The sequence below is a fragment of the Montipora capricornis genome, chromosome 8 (genome assembly GCF_036669925.1).
Source record: "Montipora capricornis isolate CH-2021 chromosome 8, ASM3666992v2, whole genome shotgun sequence".
Lineage (NCBI taxonomy): Eukaryota > Metazoa > Cnidaria > Anthozoa > Scleractinia > Acroporidae > Montipora > Montipora capricornis.
In genome coordinates this window covers 35,301,399-35,320,103 of record NC_090890.1, presented here as the reverse complement: position 1 = coordinate 35,320,103, position 18,705 = coordinate 35,301,399, and the positions used below count along the sequence as shown (strand labels likewise).

At 40.2% G+C, this 18,705-nt stretch overlaps 2 protein-coding genes across 5 annotated transcripts in view; both read right to left on the bottom strand.

Moving 5' to 3' along the window:
* Nucleotides 1-18,705, bottom strand: part of LOC138014533 (collagen triple helix repeat-containing protein 1-like) — a 42,140-nt gene that overhangs the window by 15,150 nt on the left and 8,285 nt on the right. The window lies entirely within an intron of this gene.
* Nucleotides 395-9,414, bottom strand: LOC138014535 (collagen triple helix repeat-containing protein 1-like). 3 transcript variants are annotated; one of them, XM_068861641.1, is made up of 5 exons: nucleotides 9,299-9,396; nucleotides 8,386-8,534; nucleotides 3,499-3,628; nucleotides 2,882-3,220; nucleotides 395-912 (listed from the first exon to the last, which is right to left on the bottom strand). In XM_068861641.1, exons 3-5 carry the CDS (start codon nucleotides 3,610-3,612, stop codon nucleotides 562-564), a joined length of 804 nt encoding a protein of 267 aa, XP_068717742.1. In that variant the 5' UTR covers nucleotides 3,613-3,628; nucleotides 8,386-8,534; nucleotides 9,299-9,396; the 3' UTR covers nucleotides 395-561. The 3 variants fall into 3 exon arrangements, with proteins under 3 accessions (XP_068717742.1, XP_068717740.1, XP_068717741.1); XM_068861639.1 differs by lacking the exon at nucleotides 8,386-8,534 and having other exon boundaries at nucleotides 9,299-9,414; XM_068861640.1 differs by lacking the exons at nucleotides 8,386-8,534; nucleotides 9,299-9,396 and adding an exon at nucleotides 4,161-4,300.

Sequence of the window (18,705 nt, the reverse complement as noted above, 5' to 3'; positions counted from 1 at the left end):
AAAAAGAACTTGGCCAATATCCAGCCATCTTGACCTCACGCTTGGTCAATAGCCAATATATACATGGGTCTCTTCCAATAATATTTTTTCAATGTTGCCCAAAACTAGTTGGTGTGTTCACCTTGCTTCTAATACATCTTTTTTTTAAAGAAAGACACCTGATTGGTCAGTTGTAATGATGTTGTGAAATAACAGACTTAGCTGCTTTGCTGTTCTGCATGATATGAAAAAAATGGCCGCTTTGGTAGGTATCACGTTTGGTGACGAATTCGAAAAGTTTGACTTTGAGGGAAAAGTCCCATTCTCTCCTGACAACACATTGTGAAAAAGAATGTAGAAAAACATATAGAGGACTGACAAGGTAATAAGCATTGTACTCAGAGGCAGGTATTGGTCGCGTTGAAACTTTTATTTCCAATCAGCAGAATGTTTATTACAATCAAAAGAAGCCCCAACAAACAAAAGTCGCCATTATCCAAATTATGTATACGTAATTGTGAATTTAAAAGATTTATGTCCCTTTAAAGAGCTTTTGCCGGACTGAAGCTTTTATGTTGATATCTAAGCTTGAGGTTTAGGAACTTCCTCAACAAAGATTCGGGACACTGCATTCCAACCTGTGTGGGCATCAGCATTTCCATAGCTAGGACAATTGCCGACCCAGAATCCCACTCGCACCTTTCCCTTGTGAATGTTGTTGCAGTGCCCTTCAATATGGCGGACGCGGAGAGGTTCTTGACCCGCCAAGCGTAAGTACACAACACCATCAATAGGGAGGGGAGCCGAGCATTCAGCACCGTTGAAAGTGAAGTACCAGCGTTTACAGCAACTAGTGCAGCCATAAACTCGCAAAGTACCAGTCCAAGCCACATGAAGAGCTGTATCAGAGAAGTTCTTGGTGAACACGCAATCCTGGGTAATAAAAATCGTCTTATATTAAATGTATGAGCGGCCATAAAAGTAGAGATAATTCCAGCTCCCAGAAGTCGGTAATAAATCACTATACTATTATTTTTAATTATCATTCGATTATGACTATCAGTTGCACTTTAACAAATTGATGTCAGTTTTCCCACAGGTAACCCAGGCTCACTGTGTGCGTCACGTAGGTATTAAAATATAGAGAACATATGAGGCGACGTTTAGGTCTGAAAATTTGCTAGAAAATGGTAATAAAAATCGATAAAACTTACCATGTGGTGAGCTGTTGTTGTCTTTAATACGTACACAAAGTTTCGGGGAAAATGGTCCCCGTTCACCTTCCTTCATAATGTAGTGACAAGGTAGGAGACGGAAGCCAGCGTCGGGACTCCGATCGACCCAAAACAAGCACGATTTTTTCCACGAAAATCAAATGCAGTCGCTAAATAAACACGCCAGGTTCGTGGAATAGGAATTTCTCTAAACCATGAATCCACTGAAGCATCTCCAGGTAGCAACGCGGAGCCACCAGACTCCGTAAAACTTGTAAGTTAGCCTGCTAAAATGGCGGCCAGAAAGCGTGGTACTCACGAAGTGCCCAATTCAAAATGGCGCTGAACTCTGGACGCCTGGTGACGAGTATAATAAGTCTTCCTCGAGGGAGGGGAGTCTCAAATTGCTCAGTGAGTTTTGTTTTTAGCAATTTGGGACTCCCCTCCCTCGAGGGAGACTTATTATACTCGTCACCAGGCGTCCAGAGTTCAGTGCCATTTTGAATTGGGCACTTCGTGAGTACCACGCTTTCTGGCCGCCATTTTAGCAGGTTAACTTACAAGTTTTACGGAGTCTGGTGGCTCCGCGTTGCTACCTGGAGATGCTTGAGTGGATTCATGGTTTAGAGAAATTCCTATTTCACGAACCTGGCGTGTTTATTTAGCGACTGGATTTGATTTTCGCGGGAAAAATCGTGCTTGTTTTGGGTCGATCGGAGTCCCGACGCTGGCTTCCGTCTCCTACCTTGTCACTATATTATGAAGGAAGGTGAACGGGGACCATTTTCCCCGAAACTTCGTGTACGTATTAAAGACAACAACAGCTCACCACATGGTAAGTTTTATCGATTTTTATTACCATTTTCTAGCAAATTTTCAGACCTAAACTCCGCCTCATATGTTCTCTGTATTTTAATACCTACGTGACGCACACAGTGAGCCTGGGTTACCTGTGGTTTTCCATGTGTCTGTCCTGTTATTGATCATAACTTTGTCAAAGTAGCTGTGGATCCACGATGCGATAGCCGAGTAGATCCGCAGACTACTCAGTTGACAATGTTATGACGAAATTCATTGTCAATAACAGGACAGACGCATGAAAAACTGAAATCAATTTGTTTTTTACAATAACAAAAAGGCAGAGGGGTCAAAATTAAGTGAAAACACGAGAAGAACGCGAGACAAAAATGCGGAAACTTCAATTTCATGCAATATCTCGTCAATATCGCATAAATTATAAATTTATGTGTCTGTCCGCTTATTGACAATAAAAATTAGCCAATGAGCGCGAGAGAATTTTGCAGTAATTGTAAAAAAAAATAATTATGCAAATCAATAAGAAAAAAATCCAGAAAAGATCAAATAAGGGATCACTAAATGAACCTTGAAGTGTAAGTTTTAGGAAAAGCATATCCTTCTAAATTTCAGGCAAAGTGAATCAAAGATTTTACCTCCAATTGTTTTCCCTTTTTTTCTGTAGTAAATATTCAGCGCTTAAATCTATCCATTTTTTTTTATTTAATAGAAGAAATTAATATCTACTAAGCAGATTAATTTATCTGTTTACTACACAAGAAATGACCTCTTCCAGGAAATGACGTGCACATGTGTTTCACTTTCTCCAGCGACTGTTTACCAACGATATAAACATGTCTTCTCTTTTGCCTAAAAGATAATTTATTGCTAACCTTAATCAGGCCATGATCTTTGCCATCGCTAATTTTCCAGGCGCACTCCTTCCAGTTCTTAAAAGCCATCACACCTGGAGCTCCACTTGCACCACTCTCTCCTCGCTCTCCTTTTTGGCCGGGAGGGCCCTGGACACCGCGTTCTCCCTTTGCGCCATCCTTTCCATTTGCACCAGCAGGACCCACTACCCCACGAGGTCCCTGGGGTCCAGCCTTACCGGGTTGTCCTTGGTCTCCTTTGGCCCCTTCACGACCATCTCTTCCGTCACGGCCTGGTAACCCAGGTGACCCAGGCTTTCCATGCATTCCAGGAATGCCTCCATAGAAAAGGGAAGCAGGCTGTTCGTTTAAAAGGAAAAAAAAAAAGGAAGAAATAAATTCCCGGATTATTCACAGTTACGACTAAATCTAATTTCTAATCATGCAAAACGAGTGACACCTCCTCTTCACACTTACTGACAACCCACGCCCCACAGCGTCCCTTTCACCCTCCCCTCCCCATGGAAAACTTCTTTTGTTTTGAGGTGACTCATTAATTTTTATCAATGTATCCCTAATTGAGAAAACAAGTTATTTAGTTTTGTATCTACTGAACCAGTGGTTTACTTTTTGCTCACCGCATTGTTGGGTAGTTGGCTGCTCTTGTTGTTCGCTGCAGCAAAATAACTCAGGATCGCAAACACAAGTGAAAACACCAAGGCCGGGGTTGAATTACTTCGAAAATGAACCATTTCGTTTCGCTGGGATCTGTAACGAACACAATAAAGTAACAAAAATCAGTGACCTTTTTCCATGAAATAGGTGAGGACCTTAATAAGTTAAAATTAAATGCGAAGCTTTTGCTTTTCATTTAGATATTTCCACACCCCATCCCCAGGGGACAGTGTTAATCAACTCCGCTTTTTGTTTCGCTAAACATTAAGGCAAAAAATAATCGGTTGTCTATCAAAACACGAAATAGTTGCACCTGCATTTTTTCCCTTAGTTAGTTATCTCCGCCATTTATAATTCCAGAAATTTTCGCTTTTTTTAATTAACCAAGCTACTGGTATAATCTCCTACTTCAGAGACAATGCGATCAAATTTTTTTACATAAAAAGAGAAAAATACTGGCGTTTATTAGATGAACTTGTTTGACCAAAGTTTTCATGCAAATTAATCTGCCAGAACAATATCTACAGAAATGTTAGTTTCGTCTTTCTCTCAGCCGAGAAAAAGACGCTAAAAACCTTAATACTTTTACCGCCGTGGAATGAGAAAATGGGGGAGAAGACCATACCTGAATTCGCAAAGGAAACTCGCTTTGTGTTTGTTCAAGTTCCTGCGTAACAATTCCAAAGTCAGGAGTTGATAACAACATTTGTTGGAGAACGAATTTTATAATCTCTTCTGTTGACTTATATTGTCACTTTTTCAAGTCCGCTAAATCATTAGTTGATAGAATATTAATAGTTATCCGTTACCATCAACGGAATTGTTTCAGCCGTCAAACAAAATGTTAAATTTCATTCCTGTTTTTTTTTGTTTGCATAACAGCTAAAGAATATTCCCCCTTCCTGTAATCATTTGTCTCACTTTACTCACTAACTGCAATAAAGTTACGACTACTTGCTTTTCCCCGTTGATTCATGGCCCTAGCTCATATCAGCGGAAAAAATCTCGGTCCGTTACTAACAATACAGACCTCGAATTCGGTTAGTACGACTGAGATATGTATTCTTCATGTATTCTCATCGATTGAGGCATAGTCGCATACCATCCATATGGGTAAAAGTGGGGAAACTGGTATACACGGGTAACCTTAGTTTGATTTAACCAATGGCAACTTGATTATTTTAGCTCTCAGAAATCGATAGTATCCTCTTCCCGTCCAACTATTAATTTCCTACCTTGAATTTGTTAGCTGAACTTTGAGTGCGAAAAATTGCAAAAATAAACCTACTGAAAAGTACTAAGTTTCTTTTACCGAGAGCTAAATTGGCAAATAACTGACCCACGTCTTCAATAAGTGACTGATGTCAGAAAGGACTGTATTTCCCCTCCTGCGAATCGTTTAGAAAACATTTCAGGTAGGAATCTCCAGTGTTTTTGGCAACGAAAATTCTCGACAGTTTGGCCGCTACTGAACGAATATTTATATCTCAGCGCCTTGTTGAATGCACATACTGAATTTATAAGTACAGCCTTGAAGTGCTCGCACTAGATTCGTATGCCTTCACTTTCATTGCTCCGAAAGAGGTTGAAATGTTACAGAGAAATCAATAAATTTAATGACCATATCCGATCAAAAAAGGTGGCATCTAATAACTAACTTCCCATATTAGCCGCTTTACCTCGTCAGTTGCCAAACGAGTCGAGGCAGTTAAGTAAACGAGATACCAAATTAGAGGTCATTAAATAGTGCTACTGAGAACTTGTGATCACTCACCGTCTATCTGTTTCTCTTACTCTTGTTTTTGGACAGTCTAATTCGCGTCCTCCGACATGGACAGTGTTACATTCTTTTCAAATTTGTAAATTTCATGATCGCTTTGTAATCTTCACACAATATTTTTTTCCGAATTTAATTTGTATCACCTTTCATTTCGCTTTCACCCATTGAAGGCCGTAGGTCCGTCCTGGCAGTCGAAAGCTGGTGGTTCCTTTTTAACCAGAGAACGTTTTATTATTATGTTTAATTAAGTTTGCTGTTAACAAAAAACCCACTTGTCGATAAGGTTGGACTGTTTAAAGAGTATTCGACAATGCCGGATTTGTGTCGCTGTATAAGTTTTGAAATAAGAAATTTTCATATATTCACGGTCACCTTAAGGTACCGTTGGAATTGTTTGTTCTTCAAGTGGCAAACGAGGTACATGTCCCTTTCTTATGTAGCTTTAACACTACTTTAATACGAGGTAAGAGGAAATTTATCTCATTTAATTATTTAATTATTTAATATCTTTGGTATAACTGAAGCGCTCTGGAAAAATCGGTGACACTAGTTCTAATTGCACTTCTGACTTTTCGTGAACATTTGACGATACTGTAATGGTTGAGAGTTCGGTTTGAGAACAGATCAGTGGAAAATTTTTAGCGAGACGCAGGAAAGAAAAGGATGCTGATAATGATCCGAAAAATCTACGACTCAGATAGGGGTTGTTTAGCAGTTGAAAATCAGGGAAATTAATAAACAGCGAAACTCCCACCACAATTATTTTTTCTGTAATGGAACGTAGGGCATTCACCAGTTGCCAAAGGGAGATAAAGACTAACACACAAAATGTTCAGTGACCGAGCCATTGGAGGAACACGCACCCCTTCCATGACCCAGCTTTTTCGTCGCAGTTTTTTAGTAATTCTTATGGGAAAACTGATCTTGGGATAAACTTGAATATTGAAATCTTTGCTCTTGAGATTTGCTCATGATGGCACAACTCGAACGCTTTTCTTGTTTTGCGCTGTTTTGTGAGTGCATTAATGATAACTGATCAGGAGATCTAGAACGTTTTTCTCACATCATGTTTTTTTTATGTTGGTCCCTTTTCCGATAGACAACATATAGAATACAAGTGATATAAATGAAGTAAAGTCAAAGCTATAAACACTTTCCTTCCCATTTTACTATCAATTCGGATTCAGGGCAGCTGATGATGTAATTATTAAATACGACCCTTGTGTTATAGACAGAGCGCTCACATTTCCCCAGTATACGTATGTCTTGAGTGCGATTTTTGTGTGCGTTGAGTTTGATCGCACGAGGTTGTTCTTCCGCTTAAAAATAATACTGAGTTCATATGATCCGCTTTGATTTGATCCAGTCTCACCATGATTTTGCATAAGTGACTTGTGCTCAGTTTCTACAATGAACCGATTATTACCATAATTATTGTTTAGTACGCAAAGAAGGAATCAAGTTAAATCTTCTCATCCCATCTGAAGACTTTTTCGGAACAAAATCATTTTTTTCAAATCAGAACGTCTATTTTAATTAATGAATGAGATGGATCAGTATATTTTTATTTTCTACGTACCGACTTTTAGCTTCGACGATTCTTGTATACTTTTTGAGAAAGTACTTCCTTTGTCGTGGAAAATTTCGCATTTTTTTACCGTGCACTACTTTTTATTGCCTTCTCGATTTGTTTTGTTGAGAGAGAGGACAAAATTAACTATTTTTAAAGTAAAATGAAGTTCCGGTTGTATTTTATCAGCACAATTCTCTTTCCCCTCAAATATTAATTTTGTTTATTCTCTTGAAATCTGACTATCGAAAACTGTGCTAGTTACAGCGTCAAAAATATCATAAAAAGAGCCACACTTGTCTTTGGAGAGGCAGGAGGTGATTCAAAGTTTGCATTAAGTACGCTAGTATATGCTTATAGTAACGTCATTGCGATTTTCAAAATGAATCAGTGTTTCCGTCGAAAATTTCAAATTGACATGATGCACAATAAGAAATCCTCGCAAGGTAAAGTTTCCGTGATTTGAGAAGACACTCAAGGATTTGTCGTTCATAGAAATGAAATGTGGCAGCAGAGTGGATTTGTTAATTTTATGGTGTGTTGATAAACCTTCCTACCGCGATAATCTGAGCCGATAACCAACTGTGACTCGATCTTCCGAAAACGAATTATACGGGTATATGCATAGTTTTATACTCTCTGTAATGTTAGGATCAAGCCGCCCCTTTGATTCGATTATTAGAAATCGCTTATATTGATCTGCGTTTTCACCTTGCGGCTCTTTCCAATGATTGGCGTGATCTTGTCTCTCGGGTTGCAATTTGGTTTGTGGCCGGTCAATTGCTTAAGTTTCATTGCTCGCCTGTTGATTTTACAGGTTTTGTGCATCGATTATCTTTCTTTACTGATGAATTAAGTAAATGACATATGTCTTTGGCAGAAAAGCGGTTTTTGTTGAATACATTATCTCATGTTGCTACGTACGTATATGTATTTACTTTGTAGTGATTTGGAAATTTAATTTTAAGGCAGAAGGTAAAGCGAATTAACAACCCATTATCCGTCAGTCAAAAGTTCGGGAAAATATTTACTCTCAAAAGTTAGGCTATGTAAAGCATTGTGTTGTATGTTTGTCACTCAAATGCGGATAATTGCACAGTGAACCACTGGAACGCAAGACTTTTTTCTTCTTGTTCTTAATTTCTTTTACGACACTTTATTAGTTACCAGGTCTATGTTGGGGGGAAGCCATTCAAAATTCTACATCCTTGCCCTTGTATTAAAAAAAAATGTCTACAGCTAAACTGACCGAGGACAAAAGCTTTTTTAATTGGGGAAATGTGAGAAAATTAATTGCAAAGCAGACTGCTTCAAACGATGGTTTATCAAAAGGGAAAAGCCCCGAAATACCCGCATTAAAATATGAGTGGACAAACTAAGCCCCCATGTGAGTCTGAGATGGAACCCGAGTCACAGTGGTCGAGGACGAATTCTCTCATCAAAGCACCAACCCTGCACTCCCGTAACAAGTGGAAAAAAAAAGTAAACATAAACACGAACCTGACTGAACTACATTTCCCAAATCTACTAGACACGAGACAACTTCCACTGATACCAAACTGAGATGCTAAGCTTCATCGCCGACTTCAGATATCTCTTCCATTCCTTTTGTTCTTTGTCGTTGTACATCGTCTACTTCTTGCATAAGTCTAGCGAAGGTAATCGATGGAGATTTCGTAATAAACAATGAATATTTGGGTCTTTGAATCGTAACGTTTTAAGCCATAGTCAACCTGGTTGAAAAGTCCCTTAACTTGTCAATGATGAATATTTCGTTTTCCATTTGAAGACGCATTCGCGTTTTGCACCTTCAGTTCTTTTCTTGATCATATTTTCAGCCAGGGAAACCTTCAAAATTTGCACCCAAGGCCTCCAAAAAGGGCACAAAAACGAGAAAACTAAAGAACTTCAATTGGAACTAAAAATTATTCATAAACACGAGCAGGTTAGAATTTCGTGCCTCTTTGGATACGTCGAAGGACCATTTATACTCGTTTTAGAGTGATAAAGACTGTGTGAATAGCAGTTTTGAAGGTGTCTCCTTTTCAGTTAACTTTCATTTAAAAAAGCCCTAAGATGTTTCAATCAGAAAGACGTATAATTTTTTCGAGCGTGTCGCAATCAGATTTTAACATTTTAAGATGTCCAACATGAATATTATTCATTCTCATTTGTGAGCAAACGTATTTTTCCGCCTGCCGAAGCTAGGTAATTGCTACTTTTCGGCGAAGAGTATCAAAACCAAGAATGTGAAATACCCTTCGTTGTTTTCTATTTTACTTTAGACGTATTTAGTGGTAACGAAAAGACGGTGAACCCCCGCGACGGAAAATTTTACGAGCGGCGAAGAGTACTTGCGGCATGGCGACACACTCGCACGCGTGCAATTCCGCCAATATTGCTGTATACTCACTTCAATGCTGCCCATCCACCGAGGATCATCCACAAAGAAAGCGCGCCAACTCAGTGTGGAATTAGCCTTTTTAAATACAAGCCAACATTTCATGGTGACACTTGAATTTTGTTTTGCAGTTGACAAGTGAACGTAAAATTGCGAAAAGCTATTAATTCATACAACTGTGTTTTGACTCAGACGTAACAATTTATGCAATGATGACGTATTACTTGCTAGGGTCTTACGTCCTAAAAAGAGAATATGAAGTCACGAAAAAAGTCAAAAGCCTATAACTCTCATTCTTCGTCCATGGTAACTTAAGATAAAATCACTTTTTCATCACAAAGACCACTTGTATGAATTATCGCTCTCAAATGTCAAAAGTCATATAGAAAGCAAGCTTCTGGGACTGAGACTATTTCTACATTGCAAAGACTAAATGAAGATTACATGACAGAAAAACTGAACACTTTAACACAAGCGGTGAAAGATTACCATTCAGCTATTGCCGACCATATCACAACGACTGGACACAGCATTCAAATGGGACAATTTAGATATTGCATCGGGAAAAACATGTTATCGTTGTAAAATAAAAGAGACATTGTATGTCCAGGAGCTAAAACCCTCTATGAATTCAAACGTTAGCAGTGACAAGTTGTTACTATATTAGTAACAATCAACAAGTGTCAATGCTTTCTTGCTATTTTAAGATCGTTTTTATACAGTACCTACAATACTAGACATATTTAGTTGGAACACTTAGCGAATGGTCAGAATCATCGTGTTACAAGATCGTAGCTTATACCACATCCCCCTTCCCCCATTCAGGAAGGGGGAAACGCCGATGGGTGTTCCAACAAATGTGACGGAGTATTGTAGCCTACCAAAAATATTAAGATGCTGGTTAACTTTTGACAAGGAGTTGAGATTTCGGTTGATTCTACAGGGGCATAAACGTAACGTAAGAACCGTGCGTGTCTGGTCTTCTCGAGACAGAGGTGAGAGATGATTTCATGCAGACTGGAACGCCTAGTGCTCTGTTGTAAACATGGCGGTTGACAGCATCAGTGAAGTCGTCTCTCTGGCCTTTCTATGGACGAATTCCAGGACCTACCGATACAATTTGAGCAAGTTTTGAAAGCTAAAAACTTCAATCGATGCTGTATTTTGCCGGTAGGACTGGGTGGCTCCACACTCATAAGAAAATCTATGAAATGAGAATCGGGAGTCTTCCCTTGTCATGGAACGGCCGAATTACCCAGAATTCCTTTTTGGCATGAAGGAGGCAAGCGGAGACTGGTCCTCATCAAATGAGGAAAAAGTAGCGAGAAGAATATTTCTAGGCCGATATACAGGAGTAGCCAAGGTGCGTGCTGTTAACGTAGACTTTTTATCATAGGAAATTCGGCCTGGCCTTTAGTAATTTCTTGTCAAAGAAACGGTATAATGTAAATAAGAGAGTAATGGGATTTATATCTGCGATTACCTGTCCTCCTACGTACCACTTAAGTCAAACTCTACATCTCTATGCAATAAGCGCATTCAAAATTTCCTCGTATTATTGTATAAAAGTAGTTAAAGAAAGAAAAGGTTTGTCCTGCATTTCTGAAAAATACGTTGTCTCTCCCGTTCTCTTCTTATGCACGATCTTCGTGGAAATTACATTCTGTCCCTCAATAAACCTAGAACAACCAGTTGTGGTCTTAGTTCTTTTTCTTACGTATTAGCTAAGTACGTTGCGAAATGCGTTACCTGATTTTTCCCGTACCACTGAGTTTACTGGTTTTAAACTAATCCAGGGCCGGATTTTGTACAGCGGCTTTTCGTTTTGATTAATATATCTTTAAATATTATTTAATATTTAGTTATGTATCTGTATCTATTATGTATGTTAGCTGTAATGTCTCGAAGATATTATTCTGAAATTCGAGATGAAATAAAGTTTTATGCATGCACGTATGTTACCTTTGGCAGGGCGCATGCGTGCACTTTGTAATCTGCGACTCCAGTGCTTTACCATATGACAGATAAAATGACTTTTCTCTTGAATATATAAGCCATGGAACTCTTACGTTAAATTGTAATGACAAGGGCGGTTTGGAGCTGTGAGTAGGCGTGGGATTTGTCTCATATGGTTTAGGGGCCGACATATCCCTCCCTCAATGCCGTACCGGGAGGCGAGGTCGGTAGCAGAAAGCAGCAAAGTGCCAACTGCGTCCAAAAGCGATCGCACGGGCCGAAATCCCGGGATGACTCGTTTGGTACGACGCTCCAGCGCCACGTCTGGAGGTACTGCATATTTTTCTCGTCTCGTCTTCAAACATTCCGTCAGCGCATGCGTGCGTAAATGTTCAGCCTCTCCGATACCTACAATACTAGACATATTTAGTTGGAACACTTAACGAATGGTCAGAATCATCGTGTTACAAGATCGTAGCTTATACCACATCCCCCTTCCCCCAATTCAATGTTGTGTGAGAATTTTTCGGGCGACTACTAGTAGTTGTGGAAATCAACCTTGGAGGAAGGGGAAACGGGTGTGGGTGTTCCAACAAATGTGACGAGTATTGTAGATCTGTGGGATATTTCATGTAACTTACATGATGAAAGATATTTGGGATAGTTGACATGAAGGGTAAATGGAGAGCGTGCGGATATTCGATGAGTTTAGTTCAAACGTCCACTAAATTCTACAACTGGCAAAGAGGGTGCTTTTTAGGGTGTAAATAACGTTCGTGACGGAAAATGAATTGAGGGGAACTCGACCATTTCATGCCAATAGTGATCCGAGTAGTGTGGGCACTGAGTGGAAGCGATGGCTTCATAGTTTTGAACTGTACGTGGGGGAAAAAGGTTTCATTATTATTCCCGACAAAGATGATAACAAAGTGCAAAGGTGATCATTGCTTCGTCATTGCGTTGGACCAGATATACAAGATATTTATAATGTTCTGCGTGATACAGGGAGTGCAAAGGAGTATCAGAATGACGATCATGCGTTTTTTCCACACTTCGTCGCATGATCACTCAAGTGAACACTCCACACGAGCCACATTTATTCAGAGAAATGGTGCAAGGGGAAGATGAAGCAATTGACCAGTTTGCAGTACGACTGCGGCGGAAACCTCAGCAGTGCGATTGTGGAGATCAAATGAAAACACAGATCCAGGATCAAATTATCTCAAAGTGTCGTTCCAATGAGTTACGGCGTAAACGTCTGGAAAAAGGCCAAACACTCACACTTCAAAAGTCACAAGAAATTTCCCGGAATTTTGAGGCAGTCAAAAGGTCGACCTAGAGTGTGAGTCTGCCAAGTGGATCAGTAAATCGAGTCAATGATAGAATGCCAGGACGGAATGTTCGAGATAATGCGCCGCAATGAGAGGCGAGTGTTATTGGTGTGGTAGGTGTGGTCATTTTGCCAGAGATCCCCAGTGTCCGGCCAGGGAAAAAACGTTCTCCAAATATTCTCAACGGGGGCAGTTTGCAAATTTAAGCAAAACCAAATTTACAGAAGTTTCGAGTAGATCCCGGGTTCGGTATACATGCAGGCTCAAGATTGTCAGGAGGAAGAAGATGAGTATGTCTTTGCAGTCACTGATGATGTTCAAGGAGGAAGGAAGATCACAGTATACATTGGGGGTATCCCAGTGAAATTGATCATTGATTCTGGAGCAGGTGCAAATGTCATTAGTACAGCATTGTGGGAGCTATTGAAGAAGCAACATATTGCGTATCACGAAAGGATGCAAACTAAGAAGCTGCATGCTTATGGTGCAGTTACACCTCTTGAAGTCATAGGAACGTTTATAGCAGATCTGACAGTAGGCAGCAAATGTGTTTCAGCTGAATTTACCGTTATCAAAGGGCGAAAAGAACCACTACTAGGAAGAGAATCAGCCATTGCGCTGGGAGTCCTAAAATTGCAAGGCCCGTTGAATCTTGTGGCAGATTACAGTGAGATAACCAGAAGATACAAGGATATATTTACAGGAATAGGAAAGTTCAAGGACTTTCAACTGAAACTTCATATCGATCAGCAGATCCAGTTGCGCAACCTTTGAGGCGGCCTGCATTCAGTTTAAAGGAAATGATCAAGAGAAATCGTGATGCGTGATTAAAGGTAGACATCATTGAGAAGGTTGATGGCTTAACTCCGTGGGCTTTTGTGGTTGTACCTAAGCCAAATGGTGATGTAAGGTTATGTATGGGCCTGTGAGAAGTTTCATGTGTATCTTTATGGGTTAGATTTTGAACTGTGGACGGACCACAAATCTTTGGAGTTCATTCACTCAGCGCAGTCTAGGCCCTCGGCAAGAATTGAGCGATGGGTCCTGCAGTTACAAACATATTCATTCTCTGTGAAGTATTAGTTAGGGTCAACGAACATTGAAGATGCGTTGTCACGCCTCACGAAGACTGAACAACCACAGCCTAGGAATGTAGCAGAAGAATACACCAGATTCGTAGCTAACACAGCAGTGCCACGAGCGATGAGTATAGAAGAAATAGAACAAGAGAATGCAGTAGATAAAGAATTAAAGTATCAAGTAAAGCTATGATCCTCGCAGTTATGGACACAATTTTAACAATGAACCTCGTTGAAGTCCTGAATTTTTCAGGCTTTTCTACGCAGTTGTTTAAATTGCGTCCATAAATGCGAGGATCATAGCTTTACTTGATTTAATATCCGCATTTCAGTATATGATTCATTTTATATATCATTTCGTTCATTGAATTGAAGTATGTACGACAGATTATTGAGACAGAAAATTGGGAGAATCCAACATGTGCAAAGTACAAACCAATCCGAAATTTGTAATTCGGGGAACCAGAATTGTTGTACCTAACAGGCGGCGTACAAAACAAATTGAATTAGTCCTGTCCTGAAGGACACCAAGGGATGGCCAGAATGAAGCAAAGCTTGCGGATAAAGGTCTGGTGGCCAGGTTGTGATAAGGAAGCTGAAGCATTTTGCAGAATATGCCATGGGTGTCATGTTGTGAGTGGACCGAGCAATCCCGAACCTCTTCACCTGACTTAAGTGCCTCAAAGTCCTTGGCAAGACATTTCAATTGATTTCATGGGTCCACTGCCATCAGGAGACTATGTCTTTGCAGTGACTGACTATTACATTAGATATGTGGAAGTTAGCATCTCAAAGAAAAACACAGCAGATGTGGCCATCAGTAGCCTAGAGAGAATGTTTTCGACCCATGGTTTGCCTTAGAAGTGACGAGGGTCCTCATTTTGTGGTAGAGTCTTTTCTAACATTTTTAAGGATAATGGCATGAAACACGGAAAGATCACTCCATTGTGGCCCCAGGCAAATTAAAGGGGAGATCGAGCGCCAGAACCTGTCTCTCCTTAAAGCGAATGCAAATTGCCCAAGTTGAAAGAGAAGATTGGAGGAAAGCAGTACAAACTTATTTAGTTGCTTAGCGGAACACTTCCCATCCCAGTACAGGTGCGTGACCAACAGGGGTAACATTCAGAAGAAAACTGCGCACAAGACTTCCAGAGTTGAGGGAGGCTGCTAAACTGGATGAAGAAGTAAGATATCGAGACAGAGGCAGAAGGGTCAATATGAAAGAATATGCTGACAGAACCCGCAATGCGGAAAAAAGCGGTTTGGTGGCCGGTGACAGTGAATAAACAAGTGGACCCGCACCCCTTTTGAGAGTCAACCTTATGAACTGACTGACAAGTGTGGCAAGAGTAGCATGAAGGAACCCAGTATAAGAGGAATAGTACACACGCGAAGCTCTACCATGAAAGAGATGAACAATTAAGTATTGCTTCGCAAGAAGAGCAACCAGTACTTCAAGGGACGGAAGTTGAAGATCTCCCTGCTGATCAAGAAGGTACGCGACAAGGGGAGGAAGACTGTTCCAAGCTGGGTATGGAGGATACCATACTTGTGAAGTCTCCACGACCGGTCGCGAAAGACAAGTACCAAAGAAACTAAAAGACTTTGTTCTATATTGAACATTGAAAACCGATTCTTTTTGGGACTTATAGGTATATAGGTATAAGATATTCGCTTAATCTGATTCATCTGGTTCAATCCGTGCACTGAATTCTACACTTACTTTCAAATCAACATGATTACTTCGAGTCCGTGACAGAGTTATTGTTAACAAGAACAAAGAACACTCGAGCTCTCGTTCTCTTGATCAGCGGTCGGTAATGAGAGGCAAATCCCAAAAAAAGGCCATGTTTGACTGCGTGTTGAAAAACGGTTTGATTTCGTTTAAAATGTAATAGTCAAATACGTACCGGCGGCAATATTTCCTAAATTGACACTATGTTCTATAAAGCCTCATACTGATCTTCCTTTTCATGTAAGAGTTCAGATTTCCCTAACCTTTTGAGAGCGTAGTCCAATGCGTTATGGAAGTGATCTACTTTAGAGGAAGAAACCTCATTTCTTAAAGTTTGAATTTCCAGATGTGGTCTAAAGACGTTTCACGCCATCGCAGTTATTCAATCGGAACCAGAGTTTTCCGGTTCGGGTTTTTGATTATTCCAGAGCCTCTCGCACCCTTTCCGCCGAACAAGGGTAACGGAGGCTCTGGGTACTGGATTGAACAAAGACGTGAAGAATAATTCTTAATTAGGGTCCCTCCGTTGGGAGGATGACAAGTAGTTAATTAATATTCCAGTAAGCAATGATAGTTTTTGACCATACAACAAGTGCGCAATTCGTAGTGGTTTATCATTGCATTCACTGTATACTATATAATGTGCAACTCAGTAGTTTTAATTCGCCGTAAAATCTTTCTATGGATTTGTGATGTCTGTTGTTAGAAAAGTTCTAAAAAGTAGATAAATGTAAACCTTTGAGACACCTATTTTCAGACTGGCAAATGACTTATGGGATGCCATATCCAAAGACAATTTTATACATTTGTGAGAAGCTTAAATATTTACGCCTGAGATCTGAGGAATCCCAATTCAATATTGCCAGCCATTCCTTAAACGCCTTCTCTGTACTACAAATTAGTCCGGCTACGGCATCCTTCGTGAGGATATAAATTAAAGGCATGGATCTCTTGTAAAAGATATATATCCCACAACAAAACCTGAGTTCAGCTTAAGCTGTCCCAAAACCGACCGGATTAGAAGGCACAAAAGTTCTTATCAGATCCAAAAGCTTGTCATCCTTGGTCCAATTGGTAATAATGTAGCTTCAGTATTTGTTGTAATACAGGTTGTCGCTCACATGCTTTTGGATTTTATTGTTACTTTTATGGCAGTTCTGTCGACTCAAACAAAAACCTGAGGGCAATACCTGTGAAAGGCATCGACCAACCGGCTCGAAGGGGTTAGTTGATGTCCATAGTAGAGTCTTTATTCTACAGCACATGGCAGATGGCAAAACTTCATTGCTATCATGAAATGTTGCAGTGAAGTGAGCAAAGAAGCTTGAAATGAAAATCCTAGACTACGGCCAGTCTCTTTTTCACCGCTGAGTTAGTCGAGCGCTTGGAGAATACAGGCAGGAGAAAGAAATGGCCGCGCGAAATCTGGATTCTAGTCGGTCACGTGCACAATTCTTTAATAAATATTTCCCCCTGATCCGTCACGTAGCCTTTCGTGGTCTAGTGGTGAGAGAGTCAATGTCCGCGCTGTTGTCCCGGCTTTTGTGGACGCCAGCTGTCAAATCACCGCTAAATATCCCCGGTCAAACAGACATTTTGTTGATTTCCCCTCCCCCCGGGGAAAAATAGCCGTTAAATACGCACTGTGGTGTTAAGTTCTTTTGATTGGGTTAGTATTTTCATGCTGAAGTAAGAGAAAAAAATGGTCAGCTCCAAACTTGCACAGAGGAGAATGAGGCTAGCCAGCGCTGGTCATGCTCAACGCCATCCTGAGCTCATCCTTCACCTCCTTGTACTTTGATCATAAGAGTCCACGCATGAACACAGGAGCAGAGAGAGACCGAGATTAACCTTTGTTGACAGCCTACGATTAGACACAGGGTTGAAACGGGAGACGAAGGAGATAGCAGTGACGATGGCTGACAGAGACCTTTGGAGAGCACTTATCCATGACTCCCGGGAATACTACCCGCCCTTAAATAACTATTACAGTAACAGGAAATAGTATTCATTAGGCGGTTTTGACGTTACGTCATCACCGACATGCTGGTGGACGAGAACAAAAGATCTCTCATTGGTTGCGGTCACACTTGAGAGAACCACAGTGTAACACTAGTGTTTACACTACTCAAGTGTCAACTCTCTGGTGTTTTGTATCTTTCATGTGACTCAGCAGTTTCCACAAATAGTATTCCTTGTAATACACTATACATGCTGCAACAGAACTTTCTAGATGCTTAGAGTAAAAGTATAAAAGCAGACTCGTAAGTAATAGAAAGGACTCTCTCCTTATTTCCCCGAGGGCTCACCCTCTGTGACTGAACTTATGCTATGGATGCTATACTATAAGGAAGCTATAATGAGCTATAATGAGAAATGAGATACCGTGATCTAGTCGGAGCATCCGACTAGATCACGGAGGGTTGTGGGTTCGAATCCCATCTGGTGCTCGGATTTTTTCCGAGTTCCCAGTGGGTTCTATTAACATCTCATTTCTCACGTGTATATATCATTCTCACATTCGTAAATCATATTATTCGAAAATTTTTTTTAGATCGTTGTTCTTGTTAGAGCTCCCTAATAATCATATATTTCTATTATTGATGCATTGATGCATGCACATGATAGTACAAAACAAATGGATTTTTTCCATTGTTCAAATCTCAAGCGCAGAGATTACAATTTTTAAGTTAATCTCGTGTTGGATGGGCTGAGTTCTCCAATTAATCGGTCACTGAACATGTTGAATGCAACTCCCTTCTTTTTGACAATAGGTAAATGCTTTATGTTCAATAACAGAAAGATGATTATCATGGAATTTATACGCTTGCCGGTATATATTTTCCCTGATTCACGACTGCTAAACCCCTCTTTTAAGTTGGTTTGTTTCTTGCGGGTCGATAAAACTTCCCGCTGTCGTCAAATGAGATCTCTTAATTTTTTTTAAACCATCAAAGATCATCCAGTGCTCGCAATACGTCAGAAGTGAGACGATACAAATTAATCAAGGAGAAGTTTTTTGGCAAACGTAGGTGATGGCGATATGTAGCCCATAGACGAGTTCACGCTCTTGATTGCATCATGGGTAATCACGGCAACATGGCGGGAAATTCAAAAGTTTGTATGGAAATTCAAGCAAAATATACTGTACATAACTCTACTTTATAGAATTTCGCCTTCATAAACCAAACAAATAAGTTCATGTTCACAACTGAGATGAACTAGACTTGGTATCCGTTCTTTGGAATTCCTAAATATTGCTTTTCTTGTCTCCATACATTCTCTGTAATTTTGCGCCTTTGGAATTACAGGAAATGT

What these genes read in the sequence shown, in the direction of transcription:
- LOC138014535 (XM_068861639.1), bottom strand. Translation starts at nt 9,327, where the DNA reads ATGATCCTCGGTGGATGGGCAGCATTGAA. An exon ending in GGTGGATGGGCAGCATTGAA is followed by an intron (nt 3,629 to 9,298) that starts GTGAGTATACAG and finishes TGTTCGTTACAG; the next exon opens with ATCCCAGCGAAACGAAATGG. An exon ending in AAGATCATGGCCTGATTAAG is followed by an intron (nt 913 to 2,881) that starts GTTAGCAATAAA and finishes TTTATTACCCAG; the next exon opens with GATTGCGTGTTCACCAAGAA.